Source organism: Trichosurus vulpecula, chromosome 1 (genome assembly GCF_011100635.1).
Source record: "Trichosurus vulpecula isolate mTriVul1 chromosome 1, mTriVul1.pri, whole genome shotgun sequence".
NCBI lineage: Eukaryota > Metazoa > Chordata > Mammalia > Diprotodontia > Phalangeridae > Trichosurus > Trichosurus vulpecula.
In genome coordinates, this window is record NC_050573.1 from 116008045 (window position 1) to 116034528 (window position 26484).

At 38.8% G+C, this 26484-nt stretch overlaps 1 protein-coding gene across 1 annotated transcript in view; it reads right to left on the reverse strand.

The window, feature by feature from the left end:
• The window catches only part of TBC1D31 (TBC1 domain family member 31), a 69543-nt gene that overhangs the window by 40772 nt on the left and 2287 nt on the right, over positions 1–26484 (reverse strand). Inside the window, exons 2-11 of the mRNA XM_036758323.1 lie at positions 17275–17421; positions 16382–16497; positions 12348–12526; positions 7075–7226; positions 6493–6652; positions 5743–5943; positions 4776–4949; positions 4379–4458; positions 4152–4298; positions 1939–2072 (exon numbers count right to left, since the gene is read on the reverse strand). Of these exons, the coding sequence (XP_036614218.1) occupies positions 1939–2072; positions 4152–4298; positions 4379–4458; positions 4776–4949; positions 5743–5943; positions 6493–6652; positions 7075–7226; positions 12348–12526; positions 16382–16497; positions 17275–17421 (1490 nt within the window). The remainder of the gene's footprint in view (positions 1–1938; positions 2073–4151; positions 4299–4378; positions 4459–4775; positions 4950–5742; positions 5944–6492; positions 6653–7074; positions 7227–12347; positions 12527–16381; positions 16498–17274; positions 17422–26484) is intronic.

Below are 26484 nucleotides of genomic sequence, written 5' to 3' on the forward strand. Positions count from 1 at the left end.
TTATGTATGTCTTGGCAGTCAGTCTAGTGAAGCCTATGGATCCTTTCTCAGAATTGTGCTTTTAAATGCATAAAATACATAAGATTACAAAGGAAAATAATTAGATTGAAGTAGAATGTAAAAAAACAAATTTAGAGACTCCAGGTTATGCACCCCTGACTAAATGAATGTTATTTAACTAAAGGAGAATGCTGACACACAGAGTTAATTTCCCATGGTTTCAGGTAAGCTGTGGCTTGTGTAGTGACCCTGAAAGTCTGGGCCAGAAGTCCCTTCTCTATATTTACTGGAACATTTTTTCTTCTGCTCTGATTATAATAGTTGTAGCATTACTCAGAAGGAAGGAAGACCTGCGGGCAGAAAGGGCTGACAGGAGGAAAAGGGAACAGAAGACTGCGTAGGGGCCATAGCACCACTGTCTACACCCCCCCCAACCCATCCCCCACTCCCCCCAGAGAGAGATGCGCTTTTCCTCTTGGCAGTGTTATGTACTGTGAAGATGGTCAGGAGGGTGTCATTAAGCTGACAACCTATTCCACGGGGCCCCCTTTGCTGTAGGGGGTTACTACAAAGTAATGAGATCAAATGAAGATCAGCACGGGGAAGAGAGATCCTGGAGGAGTATTCCATGAGTATAAACTTAAACGTTCAAATGAGTGCTGTCCTTCCTTCAAAGCAGTCACTTGGGAGACTAGGTATTTGTCCCTATGATACCAAATGTTCAAAAGATCTTGGAAACTCCTCTTTGGGAACTTCTTTCTGTGTCACTTTACGACCTACATATAAGATAGTCTTACTGTGTAATAGTCGGGGCAGCTGGTGCAGTGGATAGAGCACCAGGCCTGGAGTCAGGAAGACCTGAGCTAAAATACACCTTCAGATACTTTCTTGCTCTGTGATCCTGGGAAAGTCATTAGTTGTTTGCCTCAATTTCCTCATCTGTAAAATGAGTTGGAGAAGGAAATGGCAAACCATTCTTTGCCAAAAAAAAACCCCAGATGGGGTCACAAAGAATCAGACATGACTGAAAGGACTGAATAAAATGCAATAGTCACATCTTGCTTTCATTCAAAGGGACTATCACATAACCTACTCATCAAACTTGGCTTCGGAAATAACAAAAATCATTTCCATCCTCAAAGGATAGACAATTTCCCATCAATAAAGATAGTAAACTCCCTAAGACGAAAAAGAGGTACCAATTTGCATGAGGAATGGTGTTTCCACTTAAGAGAATGAAATCAGCTCCAAAGGCAATTATAAGACAGGAGTTCCCGAAATATTCCGAGTAATTGGCAACATCAATGGGCTAAGGGTCTCACGTCCCAAAGTGAGAACAGTCATATGGGTACATGAGCTTTGTTTCATTCATAGTCACACTCACCCAGCAGTTCTACTACATGTGGAAATCACATTTTTCATTCCCATCAAAAATGCGTAACTCATAATCTCAGATTTTTTCACTTCTGTAAGTAAAATCTAGTGTCTCCAATGACTTGATCAGTAATACAGATCAGATCTGGCTGATCTGATTCTGCTGGTGGGAAAGAAAAAGCTGTATTACTTAAGGTCACAGAAATTTCATGCCATGAAGGACAATCTAATTTCATATTTGAAAAAGCAAAGAGCTAATGCAATTTCAATGGGTAAGTAATATAGGCCTACTCTTTATACTCAGTCATATGCATCCATCCAGACTGTTGAGATTTATTTCTCTCTGCAAACAGGCTTCATATGTCCACAGCTGAACTCTCAAAGTCATTCCCTACAAACTCCGGACTCAAACTAATCAGACTGAAAGTTTATAGGTCTAACTGCTGGAGGAGAGTTTTCTTCTACCTTCATTGTTAATATGTTCATTGCTGTGGGAAAAGGCACTTTAAAAAATGCACAAGAATTCACCCTTTAATTGTAAATACTTGATAAATTTTTACTTACTTATGAGAGTGGCAATAACTTCAAAACAGACGAGTTGGTTGTTCTGGAATAATTTTACGAATGGAAATGCTAACAGAGGAAGATATGGAGTGTCACCAAAGATAGCAGACCAGTGAGCTAACGCAGACATGGTCCTGTGAATGAAATAATGCCCAAGAGGCTAGAAAATATTTACAGGAGTTTAAAAAAAAAGCATGCTTGACATTGGTTGAAGTAGATTTTTTTTTTCAGAAAAAATTTAGTCTGGAAGTATTCTCCCAAATGATGATTATAATCTGAAGATTCACATACATACATAAGACCTAGCACTTCTGTAGGAGAAGCTAAGGTTTTGTTATATTTCCAACAGGCTGTTGGGTCCTGAATAAAGGTTAACACATTATAAAACTGTTGTGAATTAGAAAGATGTGGATCCGTCCTCCCACATTAGAATAATCTAATAATAAGCTTAAGAACCACTAATGGTATCTTAACTGGAAGAACAGCTTTAGTCCCAGGATTCTAAGTTTTAAATCATTCAGTACTTCTTTAAAAAAAATGTGGCAGCACAGCAATTTAGTATTTAATCTTCTCACAGAAGTATGGAAATATGAAAATGAGTCTAAGAGATGACAATCTTTTAGGTTCCCTTCCAGCTCTAGACCCCCTGACCCTATTTTGGATGGTACTTCTGTTAATGGAAAAGCAGCAATGCTGCTCACTGATGAGCTTACAATTGGAGAGATTTAAAATAAGTTTCATAAAGCTTCAAAAAGAACAACCAAAAGAATGGTAAAATAAGGCCTTTTGCTAAAAATGTTGTTTTGAACATCAATTTTTGCCTATGATTTCATGCTCATTACAACAGTCAGCTTGGTTACCTAACTGTAAAGTGGATCATTCATGAGAGCCCAAGGTTACCTCCTTTCCACTGACCAACTGGACCCTAGGACACCACTTATGGAATGCTTTTGCAAAAGGCCACAATTTAGGAGAAGGCCAGAGGCAGCAGGTATCAGTGAGTCTGTACTCCAAAGGCCAACACTCTAGATCATTGGCAACTCTTCTTCCCTCTACTAATGTGGTTCCTGAGAAGTGAATAGACCAGGAGTGGGGAACAGGTGTGGCCCTCTAGGTCCTCAAGTACAACCCTTCGATTGAATCCAAACTTCACAGAATAGACTTTAATTCTCTGCTGTTATGTTGGCCAGATTCTACTGTTCTGAAGATAAAGATAAGGATAGAGCATGAACCTGTGATTTTCACTGATGAAGAAACTCCCTCTATCAATGCAGGCTGGCCCCTTCTCTGCAATGTCTGGTCTTAGAGAGCTGCCTGGAACACTGACAGGTTAAGTGATCTGTCCAGAGTCACACAGCCAAAATGTCACAGGTGGGATTTGAACCCAGGTCTTCCTGGCTCCAATGCCATATCTCTATCCATAACATCACACTACCACTCCATTTTAAAATAACTTTAAGCTATTAACAAAACACAAGGAAATTTTAGGTTTAAAAATATGTGGAGAAACAATAGCCTATTTTGTCTTTTATTTCCCACGTGACCCAATGTGTAATTGGGACTTTTTCTTTTTTTTGCGCTAGTTTTTTTTTTTTTGAGGGGGAAAGGCAGGGCAATTGGGGTTAAGTGACTTGCCCAAGGTTACACAGCTAGTAAGTGTGTCAAGTGTCTGAGGCCAAATTTGAACTCAGGTCCTCCTGACTCCAGGGCTGGGGCTCTACTCACTGCGTCACCCAGCTGCCCCCAATTAGGGCTTGTTCAAACCAAAACACTTTAATTCAAAGTATGAACAACAAATTCACAGGTAACACACAGAACAATACAGGCTGGCATTCTGCCAACATGGATAAACTATGATGCTCTCTCAAGCACAGAATAGGAGCAAGAAGGAGTTTTAATCATGGGATATCATGGGGCATCTGAACAAGGTAGTAGCTCCTCTTGAACTACATCTTATGTATGGTCTTATTAGCTTGTTTGAAGTATCCTGGGTTCCTAGAACATTAGATACATCTGTATTTTAAAAAGATTATGAAAATCTTCCAAAGTCCTATTCCTAGATTACACATATCATCCCACTGATGTGGATAACTGAGAACTGACTGATCAGAGGCACGCTTTATCAATTAATCACTCAACATTTATTACAACAGTGGATTTTCAAAAATATAGTATTGTTCATCACACTCTTTAGAGAATACTACTATACATACCTCTGTAAAATTCTCAGTAATTTCCTACTTTTGATGGGGTACTTTTCATGAATGTTGAGAAATGCACAGTGAGTACCCTTATCTAGCAGGCTATTAAATGCAGAATAATTTTCCGGCAATTGTAGTAGAGAACGCCAAATGAACATCCTGAAATTAAGACATAATTTTACAAAAAAGTTTCTCTCCATAAGCCAGGAATGGCATTAAGGAATTTTTTTCCTTCTTACCTATACTTTGTTGGATATTCTCCATAGCCTCTCAATAAGGTTTGTAGGCTTTTTTTGCATAATCCTTTGGGCAGGTCATTCTACAAACAGAAAGATGGAAACTCAGATTAATTATCTATGTGATGTGACCTATTTCTTACAACTTGACTTTCTTTTCTTTTTTGCATTAACCTATATCTATCTTTTAAGTAACAATTGTTTCACTGACCTATTTCTAAGAATATTTTTAGCATTTTAAAAAATAATGTTTCTGTTAGGCCTTTACAGCCCTATAACATTCAAGTTTTGATTAAATATTGGCCAATGCAAAGTTATATGAGGAAGCCAGCCTCCAGGGCCATCTCTTAGGAATGTTTTTGGCAAAACTATGGTAAACAAACCAAAGCTTCTATCTTACCTCCTTATTTTCAAGGTCAGCGTCCATCATGTTTCTTAATATTTTAGTTGTTGTTCTGCAGTCCCTTGCTTTCCGTGGTCGCTGTACCTTTCCTCCCATCACTCTTACTTTAAGTTGACTTGGTCCTGTCTTCTTGGACAAGTCTTCAATTACTTTCACTAGAGGAGGAGGTGGCTAAAAGAGAAGTAATCTAGTGGTCACCTTGAAGGAAATGAGATTGCTATACTAATCTTACTGTATATGGTCATTATTTAGGCAAAAGTACATGAGAAATTTCTGAACTAAAAAACTACACAGGATGAAATTTATTTTCCTTCCTTTCAACTTGCTTCCTTTCTTCCTCCCTCCATTCCTTTTTTAAGCCTGGGTCTCCCTATCTTTCCAGTAGCTCTCATATGCTCTGTTTCTAACCTGGGATGGGTCCTGCCTCTCTAGGCAGCCTGGTGGGCCCCTGCTTCTGAAGGCTTATATTTAATGCCGGATATAATATGAATACCTCACTGTCTTAGTCCATTGTGGCTCACGACCCCCAAGCTCAAAAGATCTGCCAGCCTCAGCCTCTTTAGTAGCAGGGATTTCAGGCATGTGCCACCACACCCAGCTGCCTTTTCTTTTTGAGTAACATTTCAAAATACCTTTTTGATGAACCATTAAAATATACAAGGTATTTGAATCAGATGGCAGTTATAAATGCTATGAACAGCAATTCATTATCTCTTGAGGATGGGCCTTAAATCAGATAATAATGAGGCAATGGCCAATAGCAGCAATGGCAGAAATATTGGCTATTGGGCCAGAGCTTGAAGTTTCCTGGACTAAGGCATGATTTGTGAGGAGTCATGGTCACTTGGCTGGATGGTACTTATAAACAGCAATCAGCTAAGGCAAGATTCCAAGGGGAAGAAAAAGGTAAGGAGGACCAGGAGGCTGACGAGTCTCTGATGATTTAGTGTGCTTCATGTCTTACCTTATTTATTTCTTGGGTTAAAACCTGAACAGAATATACATTCAGGCTTCCATTTTCCATAACTGATGTAATATATCGCCCATTTGGACTAATTACTGACGTGCTGATTCCTTCATCAAGGGTTCCAATATCAAAAAGAAGTTTACAATTTTGTATATTGATAAATCTCATAATGCCATCTTGACCCAACACTCCAAGAATCTAAAAATAAAGAGACAATATCTAAACACAGAAATATGATTTTAATCATTTCTCAGCAGAGTAAAACCTGTTGGGTCTGAAAACATTTTACTGGGAAAACTCTAAGCATGAGTACTAATACAGGTTCTTAAAACAATAAGTAAACAAGACCAAGATGGGGATAGGGAGAGGACCTGTGATTTCACTAGCAAAGGGATCTCCCTAATGAGGAAGCTCCCTCTTAACAATGCAGTTGGCAGCTTCTAGTCTTAAGAGAGTTGCTTAGAGGCCTGAGAAGTTAAAGTGATTTGCTCAGGGTCACACAGCCAGTATAATTGAGATTCAAGACTTGGATCCCAGTATTCCTGGCTTTGAAGACAGCTCTCAGTTCCTATCTCCACTGCCTCACAAGTAAGACCAACTATAAATCAGTTACCAACACAGAGTATGTAATTTGACCTGAAAATTACAGCATTCAATCAGTCTCTTCAGGAAATATTATATAACTCAGAAAACATAGGTACTCTTTTTTTAAAACATATATTTGACTTTAAAAGGTATAAAACTGACCTGATTAGAACCAGCATCAAAACTGTCAGGAATAAATTCTATATGGCGAATAGATCGGATTTTTGTAGGCAACTGGATTATTCTAAATAACTGTTGAGTCTCCAAACACCATAAATGAAGATGGTTTGATTTACCTCCAGTAGCCAAGGTTCGACCATCCCTACATAAGACAAAGGTTAGAAATTTTTCCCTATCAGCTAAATCTGGGTGAAAATTTTACCTACAATGACTATCATGAGTTAGTATTGCATTACTGCTTGAAAAACTGTTTTCTATTCAGAGAAAATAATGTTTATAAATATAAAATTGTATGTTCATATATAGCATTTTATATTTACACATATATGATATTCATACATACACATATATAAACATATATGATCAGAAGGTAGCTGTCATGATATTAAGAAGAAAATAGGAACAGGTTTTGTACTCCAAGATAGTGAGAACTAAGAAGGACTCCCCTTCTCCTCCTACCCATTTTTGTTTGAAGGGATGGTTTACTGAGAAATGTATGTGATATAAAAATAAAAGATATCAATAAAATTTATTTTAAAAAAAAAGCACACCACTGCAACATACCTAGTAACAGCAAAAACTTTGTACTTCAAATCAGACCCAGCAGGTGGTGGGGGCAATTGATATTTACAAACCAGGGTATCACATTCCCAGGCAAAGATGGAATTGTCTTTAAAACAGCTAAGGATGGTGTTGCTGAATGGAAGAAAGAATACCTGAATGGAAAGAACACACATTTTTTCCAGTAAGAAAAACAAATAAAATTCTTTAACCACAGGGTCAATTTTTTCTAATTTAATCATTAAAATCATTAAAAACAAACAAGCAAACACTATTTTCAACGGTATTCTTCACTTACCAGACTTACTCTAAAAGTCTCCATAATTCTTTAGAATTATGTCAAAGTTAACACAAAATGCAACCATTCTAGTTAGTGCTCAGAAGAAAAAAAATTTTAATTTTCAACTTAACATTTTTCAAGTAAAAAATGCGCTATCCAAAAATACCTGCAAATTGTTATATATTATAATCAGTCCTTATCCATGTGAACGAATGAGAATGAGATTAATTTAATAATATTATACATTATTATGATATCAAGCCCCTCACACTGGCCTTACTGGAAGGTTCTCAAATTGCTTCTTCCATTTTAACGACGGGCCAACGGGGGCAATAAAGGCTAAATGAACCAGTGGCAACATTAAAAATAACATCCTGCCCACATAATTTCCATTTTTCTAGTATATAAACACTAATCAGTGCTTTCACTTGAAAACATAAGTGTTTTCAATGGTTTGAGATAATAATTTTTTTTTGAAAAAGCATTTATTAAATACCTACTATTTGTCAGGCACTGTATTAGGCACTATCAATACCCATAGAGTACTGACTGAATGTACTCACTTACAAAGAGCAATTGATTTGGAGTCAAAGGATGATCCGTGTTTGAATCCTGGCTCTTTCACATCCTACCGGTAGGACCCTGGACCAGTGACATGACCCTTCTGGGGCTCAGGCTTCTTATTTGTAAAATGAAGGCACTAAACTAGGTGATTAAATAAGATTCTTTTTGACTCTAAATTCATGATCTTGTACTCACAATGTCATTAACAAGCTCTACATATAATAAACATACTAAAAATACAATATGGTATATGTTGGCTAACTAAAGCATGTTCTGTATTTGTAGGAATACTAACTCTACTGCAGGCTGGTGGAGATGAATTAAGAGTACATGAAAAGGCCTTAGCCTAAAAGGGCCAGGGTCTCCCAATGCATCCTGGGCCATCTCTAGTTATCCTGGTGAATATCAGGCGACTAGTCCCAGATGACTCTGAAGAAGAAAGTGAGGCTGGTGACCTTGCATAGCCCTCCCCTCACTCAAATCAAAGTCAACTGCAAGTCATGTCCTCAGATCCCTGATGTCATGGTCCTCTTCGAAAACAAAGGACAAACACAACAACAACAACAGCTGAATTAAGATAGACTAGGGCCCTCCTTGCTTTTTGCCTTTTCCCTTTGTCCCCTCCTTCCCAAAGAAAGGCTCTGGTAAGGCTATATATTAACTGGGCTGTTGTGTAAGAAATATTTTTAATATGAAGATCTATAATAGGATCCATCTGATGGCAGATGTTTTAAAACATATTATCCAGGGGTTTGTGTCATAAGAAAGAAATCTAAGAGAATCCTTGTTAAAAAAGAAGTTATATTTCTAGAAAAGTAACACAGGTTATTCCTTCTGATGAAAGCAAAGGCATATAGACAAATGAGCAGAAACTATTTTATAGGGTTGGCTTTGATAAATTAGGGACTACTTGACTTTTCATTGGTAGGATTAATATTTTAATAGAGATTATCATCAACGGAAATACCATTATCACTTGCTTCAACAGCTTAAGGAATCTTCAATCAAGTTCACTTCTGAGTGACAACTTCTTTATAAACAACAATGGAAAAGGGTCTGATGCTCCGTGGGAAGAGCAGACAGGTCTTTTGGGGGAGCTGGCCTTGCCTTAGCTCTTTCAGGGCTTGAAGTTCCAGTCACTAATATTGGCAAGTTAAGGGAAAATGTTCAATTCAAGCATCGTTTACCAAACACCCGCTAAGGGCAGAGTCCTGCTCAGTGGCACTTCTTTCAGAATCCCTGTGGTGCAATATATTCTTTCACGCGCATCACAGCGACTTTTCAGAATATAAGAGTGATGTCCCAGGGATCTCAGTCATTACAGGTGTGGAGATAACAATGCCAGGATTGCTCCCTACAGACACTAGCAGGAGTAACGATAACAACTCTAAGTACTGACATTCATCTGGCACTTGATGGTTTCCTAAGTGCTTAACATACATTATCTCATTCAATCTTTACCAAACCCCTAAGAGGCAAGGGCCAGACAATCATTCTCATTTTAAGGGGGAGGAAAAGCAAGGCTGAGACACGTGAAGTGACTTCCCCATGTTTGTACTAATATGTGAATAGGCAGGATTTGAACTCAGGCCTGCTCTAACTCTTTATCTCTGCACAGTCCCTCGTTGCTGCTCATCCATATCTCACTGAAAATGCCAGAACTGTACTTCAGTAAAAGACAGAGTTAAAACGAGATTTCTGCCTCTACAGAGGTTAGTCACTGCTCCTGCTGCTGTTGGGTACAACCCCTAACTGCTTAGGGGTTTGGTCTGGTGAGGCTATTTTTGAAATTATAATGTAATTCAAAGGAAGATGATTTAAGTCCCAATTTTTCAGGAAAGCATTCAATTGCATAAAGCATGTTGGTTCAATACATGAGAATTAGTCATAAAAGGGGATCAAAGAACTGAAGCAGAACCTCAAAGTAACCCCCTTTATTCTCCAGGATGGGAGGACTCATCCTAGACTCTTCACTCTCTCTCACCCTCCTATCCAAGATACTGCCAAGGCCTGTTGGTTTTACCTTCAATAGTATCTTGCAATAGCTGTTGGTGGGTCTGCCTACCACAAGTCTCTCCTCACTCCAATCTATTCAGTTGTCAAAATGATTTTCCTAAAGCATAGGTCTGACCATGTCACTCCCCTACTCAATCAATTGCAGTGGCTCCCATTGCCTCCAGGAGCAAATACAAAATGCTCTGTTTGGCATTCAAAGCCCTTTATAACCTAGGCCCCTCCTACCTTTCCAGTCTTCTTACACCTTACTCCCCAACACATTCTCTCTGATCCAGTGACACTGGCCTCCTGGCTATTCCACAAACAAGACACTCCCTCTCTTCGGTTCCAGGTATTTTCTCTAGCTGTCCCCCATTCCTGGAATATTCTCCTTCCTCCACTCCGACTACTGACCTCCCTGGCTTCCTTTAAGTCCTAACTAAAATCTCTTCTTTTAATGGAAGATTTCCCCAACCCCTCTTAATTCTAGTCCTGCCCTCTCTTAATTACTTCCCATTTATCTGTATATAGCCTGTTTGCATATATTTGTTTACATGTTGCCTCTCCCATCATATTTAAGGCCCTTGAGAGTAGGGAAGGCCTTTTGTCTCTTTTTGTATCCTCAGTGCCTAGCACAGTGCCTGGCACAAAACAGGAACTTGATAAATGTTAACTGATTGATTGTAAAGAATTTGGGATGAAACAGGCTCTAGTTTGTAACCTATGCAAAGGAACTTAGAAATGCAGAAAACTGGAAGAAGTGATGCACAGTGAAGTCAGCAGAACTAGAAAAGCAATACACACAACGACTACAACAGCAAAATGAACGTCAACCCCGAGAAGACAAAATGCACCTCCCATCCTTTGCAGAGGTGGCAGACTATGGGTGCGGAAAAACACAAACACTGTCAGATTCAGATGATATGATGCTTAGTTTTGTTGAACTGCTGGTTTTCCCTGCTCTTTCTTTAAAGAATCATAAAGCCACAAGGGATGGATGGCTCTCTGGAGAGATGGTGAAGGAAAGATACATTCGGAAACAAAGGTGACTTAATAATTATATATTAATAAAAATGTTCTCAATAAAACATCAGAACTAGCAGAGCTGTAAAATCAACTAACACAGTTCCTAAACTTTCTAGACAAGAAACTGAAAATGGGAGAGATTAATTCACTAAAAGCCCTTGTTATATAATGGTCCCAGGACAGCAGTCCCTGAGAATAGTGTCACCATGAGGGGCTCTAGTAGAATTGTTCCCCACCAACAAAAATCAGGAAGGTAATAGTCAAAATCATCAAACGGGAGCCAATATACTTGTTGGGATAGCATTCCTGAAATTTAAAAAGAATTAAACCTTTATTTTAAGATTGAGTTACTGTAATTTCCTCTTTTCTTTTTTTTTTTTTACAGACTTCATTTCTCTTGAGAGAAAATACAAGGCACAGAGGATGAGTATTTGAGCACATTATCTGATATAGTCTAGCCTGTGAAATTCTTGTAAGGTTGAGTGAATCCACAAAGAGTCAAGACAATCCTCTTTTCCATACTAGATTGATTTTATTATTCTTTTAAATAAAACTCTGCTCCTTCACTACTCTAAAACATTACACCTTGATTCCAATCTACCAAAGGTGCCTGAAATGTCTGTATCTGATTCTCATTCATAAGCCACAGAGCCTTAGCATACAGAATCCTATAAGTCAGGTATGTATTTTTATAATTTAAACGTCCACAAAAGTTAGAACTGGCAGCTTTCCAGCACTGGCAGCCTGTGTATAAACCTGGCGCCCATCCCATGGACACTGACTGAAATCCCATGGCAGGGAGAACAGATGGTTTCTGCGACTTTGTTTTGTAATGTGAGTTCTGCAGCAGAATCAAGTCCCAATAGAGACAGAGAATGGTTTTTTCTCCTGGATCTAAAATTCAATTTAAAAGCTAACACAATTAGAGAAGGAAAAGACTACTGGGTAGTTGGTTCAAATCTCTAATGAATAAGCTTGCTACAACTTTTATCTCTCTTTAATTATTTAAACTAAAGGACCCTGGGATTTCTATTGAAATGAATTTTTGTTATTAACATGAAATAGCCACACATAAAAATTAAAGGTAATATCATATATACAATAACATGTGCAGATATGAAGTGCTCATATGAATTTGACTTTGGCAGGTGGATGAAAAAAAAAGTTGCTACTCTTTTGAAAAATATTAGAGTCCCATGGTTGTATTAAGAAAATGCACACTAAAAACATATTGTGTGGCCATGGATGGCACCTGATCAGATGGTACGATGCCAAGAGTCACTTTGATAAACAAAGGCAGAGCCTAACATTGACCAGAAAATCCTTGAAAAACACAATTACATAAATACATTCACCAGAATCTAGAACTGAAGTGAATTATTTCTTACCATAAACTCCTTTCTTTACTAACCTTTTGTATGCCCACAGACTGGCTGATATTCAGCTTTCTTTTTCTCTGAAAAGTATCCAGGTCCCAGAGCTGGGCTGTATCAGAAGATGTGGTGATGGCATACCTCCCCGATGCATGGACAGAGATGGAAAATATTGAAGATTCATGTCCACTCATCCAGCTAACCAGCTCCTTGGTGACTGTAATACAAACTTTAAATCTTAAGAGCTCTATTTGAAATCTGCTGAATATTCAATGTATCAGGCTAGGTTTTATAACAAAGAAATAGCTTTACAACAGACTCAGAATTGTAATGCGTGATGAGTATGCTCAAGGCATAAAGACATTCTGGAACAGTCGATTCCCTTGGTAGAACTGTACTAACTGCTTTTGTTAGTTACAAAGGTGAGCTGAGCCTATCTAAAGCAGAAATGTGTTTTTAAAAAAGGTAAAAACCTTTTTTGGGGAAGAAGTTTTTGAGTCTAAGAAAATGTTTCATGTCATTTCTAAGTTCTACATACATGGTCATCTTGTATAACTTGCTTCTTTTTCCTGTCTTTGATGACTGAAGTTCAAAGTTCAAGTAAACGTCTTGAGAACAATCAATCTCCCAGGCTATTACTGTGAACACGGTTTAAAAGGTGTATTCAGTAATACTCAAAACACTAAAATTCTTCAAGTATCTGGCTTTACTTATAACTAAAAATCTTAATGCCAGCACAGGGAAATTTTTTAAAAAGACAAAGAAAAGCAGGAAAACTTGTTCCTTGAGTCTAAAGAAAATAAGATTTTTTTGACTCAAGTGTGATATCTGTTTGAATTGGCAGTGACCTATTTGTTTATTTCTTCTAAAATTTTTGAATAGGTTAATTGAGTTTTACCAGATATGATCCATTCAGTTTAAAAATCAGATTCATAATTCATGACATCTCGAAAAGAAATTGTGGCCAAGAAGTCTTAGAGGGAGCTATGTGGCTAAGTGGATAGAGCGCTGGGCCTGGAGTCAAGAAGATCATAGTGCAAATCTATCCTCAGACACTCACTAGCTATGTGACCCTAGGCAAGTCATTTAACCCTATTTACCTCAGTTTCCTCACATTTAAACTGGGGATAAGAACAGTACCTATACCCCAGGATTATAGAAAGGATCAAATGAGATAATATTTGTAAAGCACTTTGCAAACCTTAGAGTGCTTTATATATGCTATTATTGAGGTGGTTAGATCTTTATTAAAAAAATTTAAATAAAATGTCATAAAGGTATCAGTTAAAACATCATAGGTTTAGAATTGGAAGGGGCCTTAAAAGGTCCAGGGATTCCAAACCTCTCATTTTATAGATGAAAAACCAAGGCCCTTCAGGTAAAAGGACTTGTCCCTGTCACACAGTGAGTGACAGAGCAGGAATTTGAACCCAGGTCCTCTGACTTGAAATTCATTGCTTTTTCATGGTACCATGCTGCCTCCCCCTTCCTGAAAGGTAAATTACTTTCAAGGAAAACTAATCCAATCCATACTCTCAAAAGAAAAACAATAATATATTGCATAAAAAGAATTCACTTTTTCACACTGGTCACTTCGTAATATGTGTCAATATGTGATTGTATTAAATGAGATCTATATTTCCCAGGACCATTTAACTCACCAAAGTCTGACAGGTGACCTTTCACCTTCTCTTTCCCAGAACCAGGTTACCACCCCACTTCTGGGCCAGCTCCAATCCATGCCAACGTGCACATAAAGTCTTTTTCACGTGTACATGCTCAGATGCCCAGTAAAAAGTAAGTTTGGGTATATGCTCCAAGTAACCAAAACAATATTGTGGGGTCACTAACCAACATCTGATTAACATGCTCATGCTAAGAGAGCTAAACTTCTTCAACTATATCCATGAGGTCACCAACGTTAGATTTTTATATTTGAAAATTAGTACATATCATGGGGCAGCTAGGTAGAGCAGTTGATAAAATGCTGGGCCTGGAGACAGGAAGATTCATCTTCCCGAGTTCAAATCCAGCCTTAGACATACACTAGCTGTGTGACCCTGGGCGAGTCACTTAACCCTGTTTGCCTTAATTTCCTCATCTGTAAAACGAGCTAGAGAAGGAAATGGCAAACCACACCAGCATCTTTGCCAAGACAACCCCAAATGGGGTCACGAAGAGTCAGACATGATGGAAAAATGGCTGAACAACAACGTATGCTGTGGCATAGGTGAGGAGGGGGATGATAAATTGCTAAATATAGGCTGCAAGCAAAACTGTCTTTTCAGTACAACATCTAACTCAATGGCTCTGGGCCATCCTTTTGGCATTACAAATATCATGAAGCATGCAGAGTAGTCTCAGAACTCTGATCTCATATAGGATTGCGTAATCACTCTTGATAGTTCTTATAGTTCCTGATTGTGGAGTGTGCTAAAGATAACATCACTAGGTCTGCCATGGTGTTAAACACCAGAGCTGCACTTAGACATTGGAGCAATAACAAGAAGGAAGTTTGGTATGACTAGCTCAACTAGCAGAGCAGGACGGATGTCACAAGTGGAGAGGGATAAGCCACAATCCTGGAATAAACAGTAATAGCACATAAATATTGTACGTTGTAAATTAATGTTAACAGTATTTACGGAGTGCCTACCATACATCAGCTTCTGTCTTCAGAAACCAAACCAGGGCTGGAGTGAAATAAGAACCTGGGTAATGATGTGATGACTGTCACCACAGAAATCGAACAACAAAATGACGCTAGGTGCTGACGGGTTATAATGAGCAAGCTCAGTGTCAGAGCAAAGTGGAGAAAATGTGCCTCCCTCTCTTCTTTGAAGAGGTAGGCGGATACAGGTACAGAGTAGTACATACACCGTCAGTCAAAGACGATATGTTGGCTGGTTTTGCTGAACTGCTTTTTTTTTCTTTGTTGTTTTAATGTTTTTGAGTAACTGGGGGGGAGGGGGGAAGGAAGGGAACAGGCATTTCTGTATCAACTATTATATACCAGTTACTGTGCTAAGCGTGTTAAAATTATTATCTCATCTGATCCTTACAACAATCCTGGGAGGCAGATGCATTATCCCTATTTTACAGTTGAGGAAACTGAGGCAAACAGACTTGCCCAAGGTCATACAGCTAGGAAGAGTTGGAGGCCACATCTGAACTCAGTTCTTCCTGACCGTAGGCCCGGAGCTTCATCCACCTCAGTGCTACCAGCTCTATCCACTGTGGCAGCAGCAGCTGGGATGTATTTGCCAATGAATGTGATGTAACAAGAAAGCACATCAACAAAAATCATAAGGGAAAAACCTGTCATGTTGATCATCTAAGCCTGGGATTCCCAACGAGTCAATCACAACTTCCCAATTCACCTTTATGATTGACTCCACTGGTTACCCATGGGCCTGCAGCTGCCACCACAATTTCTTTCCATATGATTCTTTTGGTGGGGAAGCGGAAGTAGAGCCCATTCCAAAAGTAGCTGACCCAGCCCCTTGGGCGGTTAGGCTAATGGGTCAAATGGTAGTTAGTGGCCATTTGTGTCTGCTTACATCATCCCTGGCCCCTCAGGAATCTTTTCAATCAAGAAAATAAAAACTAGATGTCTCACAGCAAACATGGGCAAGCCTTGGTGTGCTGAATACTATTTCCTTTGTTAGTATACCTCATTTTTACAATAGGTCTATTGCTGAAATGGCATGGGGTTTAAGAAATTATAGTAAATTAAACTGCATTTAAATTTATTAGGAAAGCTTAACCTTCTAAGAAATATTAAGGGGAATCTTCTGTAAATGGAATAACTATGGCTTTGTTGATCTTCTGTATAAATCTGCATTTACATGTTCATCTCTTAAAGCTTATTCAGCAGTGTCATTTATTTCTACTGTTGATAAAAAGCTAAGAGTGGTTCAGGCCCCTGGAAAGACTCTAGAATCTCCTACCAAGTATGGCACAGTTCTAAGTCTACAGAGTAGAACAAAGGAGAGTTATTTGCATGTCTTGCTTTTTAATCATCAATTATATCTTACCATATTACAAAAAGATGAACAGGAAGGATTTTTACCTGTATCAAAACATTTAATGGAATAATCTGCTAAAGCCACAAGGAATTCAGACTTCCTGTGAAGATTAAAGGCCAGAGCTGTGGAAGCTTGATTTGTTCTTTGAACAAGGGTAAACCTATTTTAAAAAAAATGAATCAATTAATATAAGAGACTACTTAGTTCACTTGATTTAAGCTAAGATAATTAGCCCTTCACAATCTACGCCTATCTTAACTTCCCACTCTATTATCTGTCCCTCCCTTCCACGCTTTCTATGCTCCAGTAGATGGGCCTTCTGGTTGTCCCTCACAAAGAGTGATTCTTCTCTCCTCACTGGCCTTTGCAATGGTGCTGGGAGAGATGCTCTCCCTCCTCCTGCTGCCTCTCAGAATCCATCCTTTCCTTGAAGACTCAGTTTACCTGCCATCGTGGGCAAAAAGCTTTTCCTGGTCCCTCTAGTGACCTCCTTCCCAGGTTACTTTGTATATACTCTCTCTGTATTTTATATATACCTATATGTGCGTGTTGTCACCACTTTCAGAATGGAATGTCCTCCAAGGCAGGCACCATTTCATTGTTGTCTTTGTATCTACCACAGTACCTGGTGCTTGACGTTCAATGATAATTCATTAATCAACCTAGAAGCAAATGAAATATTCTTTCTAATGCCTATGTCATTTCCTGGAAAAAACTGCCTTCAAAACTCACTACTGATTGCAAGGAAGCTTTGACCTCCCTGTTTCTGACCTGGACAGTTAGCCCCTCTCTAAGCAGCCTGGTGTCCCTCTGCACTAACTCACTGCAGCTCAGAACTCCCGAGCTCAGCAACTCGCCCCTTAGCAAGGATCACAGGGGTGTGTTGCCAGTCCCAGCCTCTTTGAATCTGATGCTGCCAACTGGAGAATCTGCTTACCGGTTTCCGCTAAGGTCAAAAACATAGATATTTCCTTGGTGGTCTCCAGCAATGAAGGCATCACCGGTAGAATCAAAAGCCACGTTCAAAAACCTCAGGGACTTTGGCTGGTACTCTGCAGCAGTGTGAACGATGTTCACTATGAGTCTGTTTTGAAAGAAAAGCAACATTCATCAAAGTGCATGTCAGGCACTGCTGGACATTAAAAAATATGGCTTTAGTGTCCTTTTTAATATTGAAGAAATGGTGTTTTCAAAATAAATTAAACACTCCCCTATACTTCGAGAAACAATTTTAAAATAATTTCTGAGAGGAAACATAATAATAAGTTTAGGGGTTGTTTTCTTGGGGGAAGTGGGGTGTTAGCCTGGAGCTGTGAAGCTCCCAAGGAGGAAACTCCCATAATCGATGGAGCTCAGCACCTCATCTGCAACTTAGACAACTTCCTGGGGCAGTGAGGAGGGGCCCAGGGTCACACAGCCAGTACAAGCCAACGTCATACTTGATTCTGGTTCCAAACCTGCCCTCTACCCACTCCATCATGCACTGAGCCAGTCATTGTTAAAGAAGCAATTAATGTAAGAGACATATTGTAATGCCACTTGGTGAAAATAACTAACTTATGAAAAGTATAGATTCTATTAATTAGAAATTCTATTAATTAGAAATTATCAATAGGTGAAAACTGCCCAATGTCAAACAGCAGTTATGATGGGCAGATGAGGCTCCACTGACATGTAATTGAATTCTGCAGGCGCAGTAGCTATGAAAGATTTCTTTTAATTTCTACCCTATCAAATATAACACTGAAACTCATAACATTTAAGGTCTTTTAAACTCATAGTTAACACACTTTTATTTAATGTTTTTTAAAAAGTCAAGCTGATACTTAAATATTTCGTTCTTATTATAAACTGGTTAGAAATGCATAGGTGTAAACAATGACAGGTCAAATCTATTATACCCTTCAAATTCCAAGTATGTATTTTTCTAGAGTTACTCCTGTGACAAGAATAACAAATACTGTCCGTTTACTAAAATTTCCAACAAAACTGGACTGCAAAAGAATGTACAAAAGCCTACACGAGGGAATAATATAATTGCTGGCTTAGCATGGTCGACGATGGTTTCCAACCAGTGGCCGGAGGACCCCTGGAGGGCTGTGGCCTGACTACAAGGGATCATAAACTTTACAGTGTAGAGTGTTGCCTTTTGCTCCTTTAGTGCCAACAAAATGTGCACTATGAACATCTCACATGCATATACTTGCTTTTTTTCATACAATTCATTTAAAACCATTACCGAACTTATGGTAGCTTTCTCTTACCATCTATTTTCTTGGATATGAGTACAATTACTATTATCATATGATAGTATGTGAAATTTTTTATGTTGAAAGCGGTTCCTCAAAAAAAAATTAAAATAAAAAAGGGGTCCTCATCCTTGAAAAAGTTGCTTAAATAAACGAAAAAACCACTGGTCTTATAACACTGCTATCAAGAGGCAGCATAGTACATTTGAAAGAACCATGGCTTTAGAGTCAAAGGACCTGGGTTCAAATTCTGCCTGTGTGACCTTGGGCAGGTCACCTAACCTTTCTGACCCTCAGTTTCCTCATAAGAAGTTAGACTAGATGGCCTCTAAGGTCCTTTCCAATTCTAAATGCATGATCCTATGAAATCATAGGCGAAGACCTAATTATGATGATAATAGCTAACCTTTCTATAGCTCTTTAAGGTTTCCATTATCTTACTGAATCTTAACACCCATCTATCCACCCTCGTTTTCAGAAAAGGAGATGAACACTCAGAAAGGTTAGGTGGTGTTTAGTCCCGGGTCACACACATTAAGTAGAAGGAACAGGTTCAAGCCCAAGCTTCTCCCAACTCCACATCCAGTACTCTTCCCATTTAGAGATGTAGCAAGCATGCCATAGTGGAAAGCATTCTGGATTTAGAATCAGGAAGCCTGAACATGATTCCTGGACCATAAGCAAATCCACTTAACTTCTCTAACCTTCAGTTTCCTCATCTGAAAAATGGGCATCACCTTGCACTCAGACTTAGAGTGAGGAAAGTGCTACAGAAACAGTTAAGTTGGGTTGTGTATGTGTGTGTGTGTGTATGTGTGTCTACACTTGTGGTTTCTTGGGCATAGGGTTCTCCTAGGAAGGCTACTTTTACCCACAGAGACCACAAACCATTCTATAACTTAGAGTCCTAAGAGCTGCACGGGATGCTGAGGGCCCAGGGCCACAGAGCCAATATGTTAGAGGCAGGGCTTGAACCCAGGCCTTCCTGACTTGAAGGTCAGCTCTTGTATCTATTCTTTCACTAATTCTATTCTGACAATCATCTCGAATTCCTTTCATTCTTTTTTTTAATCTTAATTTAATTCAATTTGTGTGACTTTCTAAATCATCTAACTAGAAACATTTTCTTTATTTTCACTTTTCATTAATGCACAGTAAATCCAGTTAGGGGACAAAATCAGGTTTTTCAGAATCACTTTGAGGAACAGTAAAATTCATGTTAACTATTAATTCCAGAGAGAAGGAAAACAACTTGACGCCAAAGGTCCTGGGATGGCAAATAAACAGCTTGGAAATCTGGCTTTGATGGTTAAATTAAGGGTAAATACTTTGTACGATTATTGCTATTACCACCTACTACATAAGACAGTTAATTTCAAAGGGACTGTGGAAAACTCAGAGCAAATGTAGGCTGCCTAATGTCAGGAACAAGCCCTGGGCTGCATAAACAGGAAATCTTGTCTTTTCACCTCCTGAACCCTGTGTACTCTGCTTTCTGGTATTTTGTGTTGTAAGGAGAATGTGAATTTTTATATTCTGGGGCAGTGGGGGTGGGGAGGGAGGAAGGACATGAAACCTGGATGCACAATCACACCTCTAGAGGAAAATGAGCTTTTCCAACAATTAGGTACTGAGAGCAGCTGGGACCACAGTGCTGTGTCGGGGGCTGACGACAGCAGGATACCAGCAGGCTACAGAAAAAGTTTACATACCAGCCCATCACAATGACCCTGCATGTAGCAGGTGCTCAAGAAACACACAACGCTGCTTCAGGTGAATGAGCAGCTCAGAACCGATAATAATGATAGTCAACATTTATATAGTGCCCACTATGTGCCAGGTACTTTACCATTATTTTCTCATTTCATCCTCACAAAAACCCTGGGAGGTAAGAACTATTATCACCCCCATTTTAGAGATGAGGAAACTAAGGCAAATAGAGGTGAAGTAACTTACAGTCACAGCTAATAAATGTCTGAGGCTGAGTTTGGAGTCAGGTCTTTCTGACTCCAAGTCCAGCACTCTATCAACTGAGACATCCGACTGCCTATGATCAGCCTGGATCATGATTAGAAAACTGCAGAATACTTCTAAGGAGCCTAATATGCCAAATGCTGTAAAAGTCATTAAAAAAAAAGAAAAAACCCAATATTCTCCCAGTGATACTACTGGATGGCTTTAGATCATGGAATACCATGAAAAAAGCTGCAGGAGATGCAAAGGGTAAGGGAAAACTTCACGGTGAGTGTAAGAAGGTGACAGCATGGTACCAATTTATGATGGGAAATGAGTTGGATAGGCCATACAGTCAGCTCATAGAGAGACAGCTGATGGGCCACACTGGGAGCCACAAAATATTAAAAGAACCAGAGGAAGGTCTGTGGAGCACCTTCCCAAACCAATGAGATGGAATTGAGACGTTAATTTGTGAAGGGGTAGATATACCCAGAGAAGAGACATGGCAGATGCTGCAGCAACACGACTTCAAGGAAAACAGCAGATCAGAGAAATGCTAGGGAAACAGTAGCAGTCAGATCCAAGAGGCCACGTTTTGAACAAAGGTATCCCACAGCCCTTGAAGTACAGTAGTAGATGCAGTTACAGTAGCAAACAATATGCCCATTTCTTGTCTCTCTGACCTGTCATTCATAAACTGAAAATCTGTATTAATGGGAAATGCTCATAATCCAACTTTCTCCATTCCTGCTTCCTGGAGGCAACATGTCATTCAATCCAACACCTCATCAAACACCACAGGAAAGGATGAAGGTGAGAGTGGAGAATAAAGTATACACACAGGCAAGTAAATTCGAGGCAAAATGTGGATCCTAAACCAGATCAAAGATTTAGGAGCTGGAAGGTTCATTAGATATCATCTAGGCCAACATCCTTATCTTACAGATAAGAAAACTTGGGCTCAGAAGTAAGTGGCAGAACTAGTTTTGAACTCAGGTCCTTGAAGTAGGAAATGGCACTGAGAAAGATGATAAGGATTCCAAGAGGTAGAAGAGAGGATAGAACACAATCCGGGCTCAGGAACAGGCTATAAGAAATAGATATCCATTTCCCAAAAGGTAAATGATCAAAGGATATGAACAGGCAATTCTCAAAAGAACTATAAGCTACCAACAATCATATGAAAGCATGCACCAAATAACTAATAAGAAGAACGCAAATTAAACCAGCTTTGTGGTTTCATGCTTACATAAAACAGATTAGCAAAAACTAAAAAAACCCTTTTTTTTAAAAAGGGAAAATGACAATTGCTGGAGGGGCTATGGAAAGACAGGCACACTCATGAACTCTTGGTAGAGCTATGTGGTGGTTCAGCAATTCTGAAAAACAATTTTTTAAGTCTCTTTCAAAAGTCACTAAACTATGTCTTTAATTCAGCAATGCCACTATCAAGCTTCAACCTCAAAGAGATCAAAGGACTAACGTGAAAAAAAAAATCCACAGCAGCTCTTTTTGTCATAGCAAAGAAAGAGGATATATATCAATTAGGGAATGGCTAAGCAAATGATGGTAAATTAATGTGATGGAATATTATTCTACCATAAGTAGTAGTGAAAGGGATGGATTCAGGAAAACCTGGGAAGACTAATACAAACTGGTGCAAAGAGGACTAAGTAGAACCATGAAAAAATACATACAATAACTATAACTGCACAGAAGAAAACAACTTTGAAAGATGATCAATCATACTGTATACCTCTTGACGGAGGGGTGACAGGCTAGAGGTAAAGAAAGAGATACGCATTTTCTGACATAGCCAATGTATAGATCTGTTTTGCTTAATTAAACTTGTTACGAGGGAGGATTTTTTTTGGTGGGGGGAGGTTAGGATAAGGAGAGTAACAATAGTGATGTAAAAAAAACAAACATTAATGAAACACTGATAAAATACACAGAACAAAGCAGAAGTTCAGAAAAAGACAAAAACAGGATAGAAATGGAATTATCGTATTGAAATGATTATATACTTTTAACATAAAACCCCCAAACTATATGTAATTGAGATTCACGGTTTCATATATATATTTTTTTTGTTCAGGAAAATGATATTTGTTGATGTCTGTTAATTTTTTTAAAGTACACAGACAGACACAGCTAAATTCAGAGAACAAGCTTGTAGACCAGGGTAGATAATAAAGTAGTTTTGAATCAGTCAATCTACAAGCATTTACCAAGAGCCAATTCAAGGCACTGTGCTAAAAGCTGGAGATAAAAAAAAAAAAACAAACATTTAATAGTCCTGGCAGTTAAGGAACATACATTCTATTGAGGGAAACGAGATGCACAGTACATATATACAAGGTAAATACAAGGTGATTTTGGTGGAAAGCAGCTGGGAAACAGGACAGCAGGCACTGTTGCTTTCAGGGAGTTAAATGAGAATGTGGAGTGCAGGATAACCCCGAGGTCACAAATGTAGGTGACCAGAAGGATGGTAGTGCCCTCACCAATAACAACCAATGGGCTTGAGGGAGGAGAAGAGGATGAGTTCTGTTGTGGCCATGCTGTCACATCCCTACTCTACCTTCTCTTCTCGAAGCTAAACACACCCAGTTCCTTCAACTCATCTTTAGGTTGTTCACTATCCCTGTCACCTTTCCCTGGATCACCTCCGGTCTGTCAATGTCTTTAGTAAAATGTGGCACCCTGAAATGACACTGTCTAGTTGGGGCAGGGGGGAGAGAGAGACACTCCCCAGTCCTGGATACTGTGCTTTCTTGGCTATCTTATCACACTGTTAACTCCTATTGCCCTTGTGGCCCACTAAAACCCCCCCAGATCTTTTTCAGATCTAATACTGTCTGGATAAGGTTTCCTAAATCTTCGATTTATGAAGTTGATTTTTAAAAACCCAAATGCAAAGATTTTACATTTGGGCCTTTTAAAAATGAATCCGCTCTCTTTATTCCCCAGGCTACCACCTTTGTACAATTCCTTATTACCACCTGCCTGGCCTATTGCAATATCCTTCCACTCTCCCTTTTTTGCAACTTACCTATACTGCTGCCAGAATAATTCCTTATGCAGAGATCTAAACATATCGCTCAGCTCAAAAATCTTTAGGACTCCCTCCTGCATAACGACTATGTTCAAACTCCTTCGCTTAGCAATTCAAAGGCCTCCATGATCCACTGCTTACCTCTCTAGTCCCATCTCAGAGTCCAGACAAACTATCCTATTGTCTGGGCCTTGGCTCATATATGGTTTTCTATGGCTTCCTACCGTTCTTTGCCTATTGACTCCCTACCCAGTTTTTAGGGCCCAGCTCAAATGTCACCCCTTTCATGATGCCTTTCTTGATCCTCCATTAGTAATGACATTTCCCTCAGACTTTACATAACTCTGTTTAAAAACTTTTAGTGCACTTACTAAATATACACTATCGTTATCTGTGTTCATGAGTTGTCCTTCTATTAGACTGTAAGCACAATAAAGGCAGGGAATTTGTCTTCTCTAAATTTTCTCTTCTTCTGCACTAGCACAATACTCGATAATATCCTTTAATATTTATTGGAGGAATGAATGAGCATCGCCCTCTGGGCCTTTCACCACCACCAACCTGACTTTGGATCACATGGCTAAATAGCCTTGAAGACTACAGAAATAGGTAAATTAAGATTTTAGGAGGAAGGAGGTGTATAAATTCTTTCAGGCACAATTTCATATTCTAGATGAGGCAGTTAACTATTTAGAAAGCTAAGCAGTGTGCCTTTTTCAACTGAGTAGTTAGCTTATGCAAAAATAAGGAATTGTGCATCTTTGGGTCGGACATGGCTACATGATATAACATCAGATCAGCATTATAAAGTAAATGGACCAGAATTAGATATACTAAATCAGGTATTCTTCACCTGGGTCTGTGAACTTTTAAAAAATTATCTGGTAACGCTAACTCAATATAAATGGTTTTCTTTTTAATCTGTGCATTTTGTTTTATGCATTTAAAAACTTATTCTGAGTAGTTCATAGGTATACCCACAGTGTGAAAGGGGTCCAGGACAAAAGGTTCATAACTCCTGCTCTAAATCAAGGTGACGTTCAATAACCACTGCTCTGAACAAAGAGTATCATTTTGAACTTCAGCAGTAGCCATCAATTTATGTGTCATTTACTTGAATACCTATGTTTTTATTATATATCTATATATTTGAATACATACACATTATCGATATCTCTTCAAAATGAAGGTTTGCCATTTTTATTCAAATCACATTAGAGACTGTTCTACAAGATACAGCTTCTATCTGTAAAATTTTACGAACAGCTTATTTTGATCCTCAGATAGAAGGCAGCTTCATGCTAATCACAGATTATTTTTAGGATTGGAAGAAGCCCAAGTAAATTCCCTTCTTCTCAAACAAGTGAATTACTCCTTAGTAACAGGAAGAGACTGTATTATACCATATGTATATTCTATAGAGTTTTGCATTAGTATTGTTTTGCTTTATTTTTAAGTGCTATCAGTGGGAACAACTGGGAACTTCCTACAAATGACTCAGCAACACTTTATACCCACTGCTGGTTCAAAATCATATTAGGTGGCCTACTGGGCAGAATGGTTTCCTTAGTTTACATCTGTTTTCTGTTTAGTAACAAATTTACTTATGACCCTAAACTTAATCTCTTATTCTACCGATGGAATCTTCTCAGCAATATTCAATGGAAAGGCATACTAGGGATGTTGTACCTCAAGGTGATAAACGAAAGGTTGACAGACAGATAGAAGGAATCTTAAGAGATTACTTAGTTAAAATGTCTTAGTCTACATATAAAGACTCTGAGGTCCAGAGAAGTTCAGTGACTTGCCTAAATACAAGTAGTTTTTAGCAGATCCAGCCCTAGAACCCAGAGTTCCTGATTCTGGGTCATGTGCTCTTTCATCTTATTAGGATAAATTCCTATGAGCAAGTTTCTCTGATAAAGGCCTTATTTCTCAAATATATAGGGAACCGAGCAAATTTCTAAAAACAAGAGCCATTCCCCAGTTGATAAATGGTCAAAGGATATGAACACAAAGTTTTCAGAAGAAATCAAAGCTTCCAATAGTCACATAAAAAATGCTCTAAATTGGGGGCAGCTAGGTGGTGCAGTGAGTAGAGCACAGGCCCTGGAGTCAGGAGGACCTGAGTTCAAATCCAGCCTCAGACACTTGACATACATGCTAGCTATGTGACCTTGGGCAAGTCACTTAACCCCAATTGCCCTACTTTCCCCCTTGCAAAAAAAAATACTTAAAAAAATGTTCTAAATTACTATTGATTAGAGAAATACATATTGAAACAATTCTAAGATTCCAACTCATACCTACTAGACTGGATAACATGACAGAAATGGAAAAGGACAAAAATGCTGGAAGGGATGTGGAAAAATTGGGACACTAACACACTGTTGAAGTAGTGAACTAGTCCACCTATTCTGGAGAGCAATTTGGAACTAGGCCCAAAGGGCTATATAATTGTGACCTTTTGACCCAGCAATACCAGTACTAGGTCTGTATTCCAAAGAGATCAAAGGAAAAGAAAAATGACCTATTTGTACAAAAAATATTTATTGTAGTTCTTTTTGTGGTGGCAAAGAATTGAACATTGAGGGAATGCTCACCTATTGGGGAATGGCTGAACAAGTTTTGGTCTGTGATTATGATGGAATGCTACTATACCATAAGAAATGACAAGCACTATGGTTTCAGAAAAATCTGGGAAGACATGAACTGATTCAGAATGAAGTGAGCAGCACCAGGGGCATATTGTACACAGTAACAGCAATATTGGAAGGATGATTAACTGTGGAAGACTTAGCTATTGTAATCAATACAATGATCCAAGACAATCACAAAGGACCCATGATGAAAAATGCTATCCACTTCCTGAGAGAGAACTGAT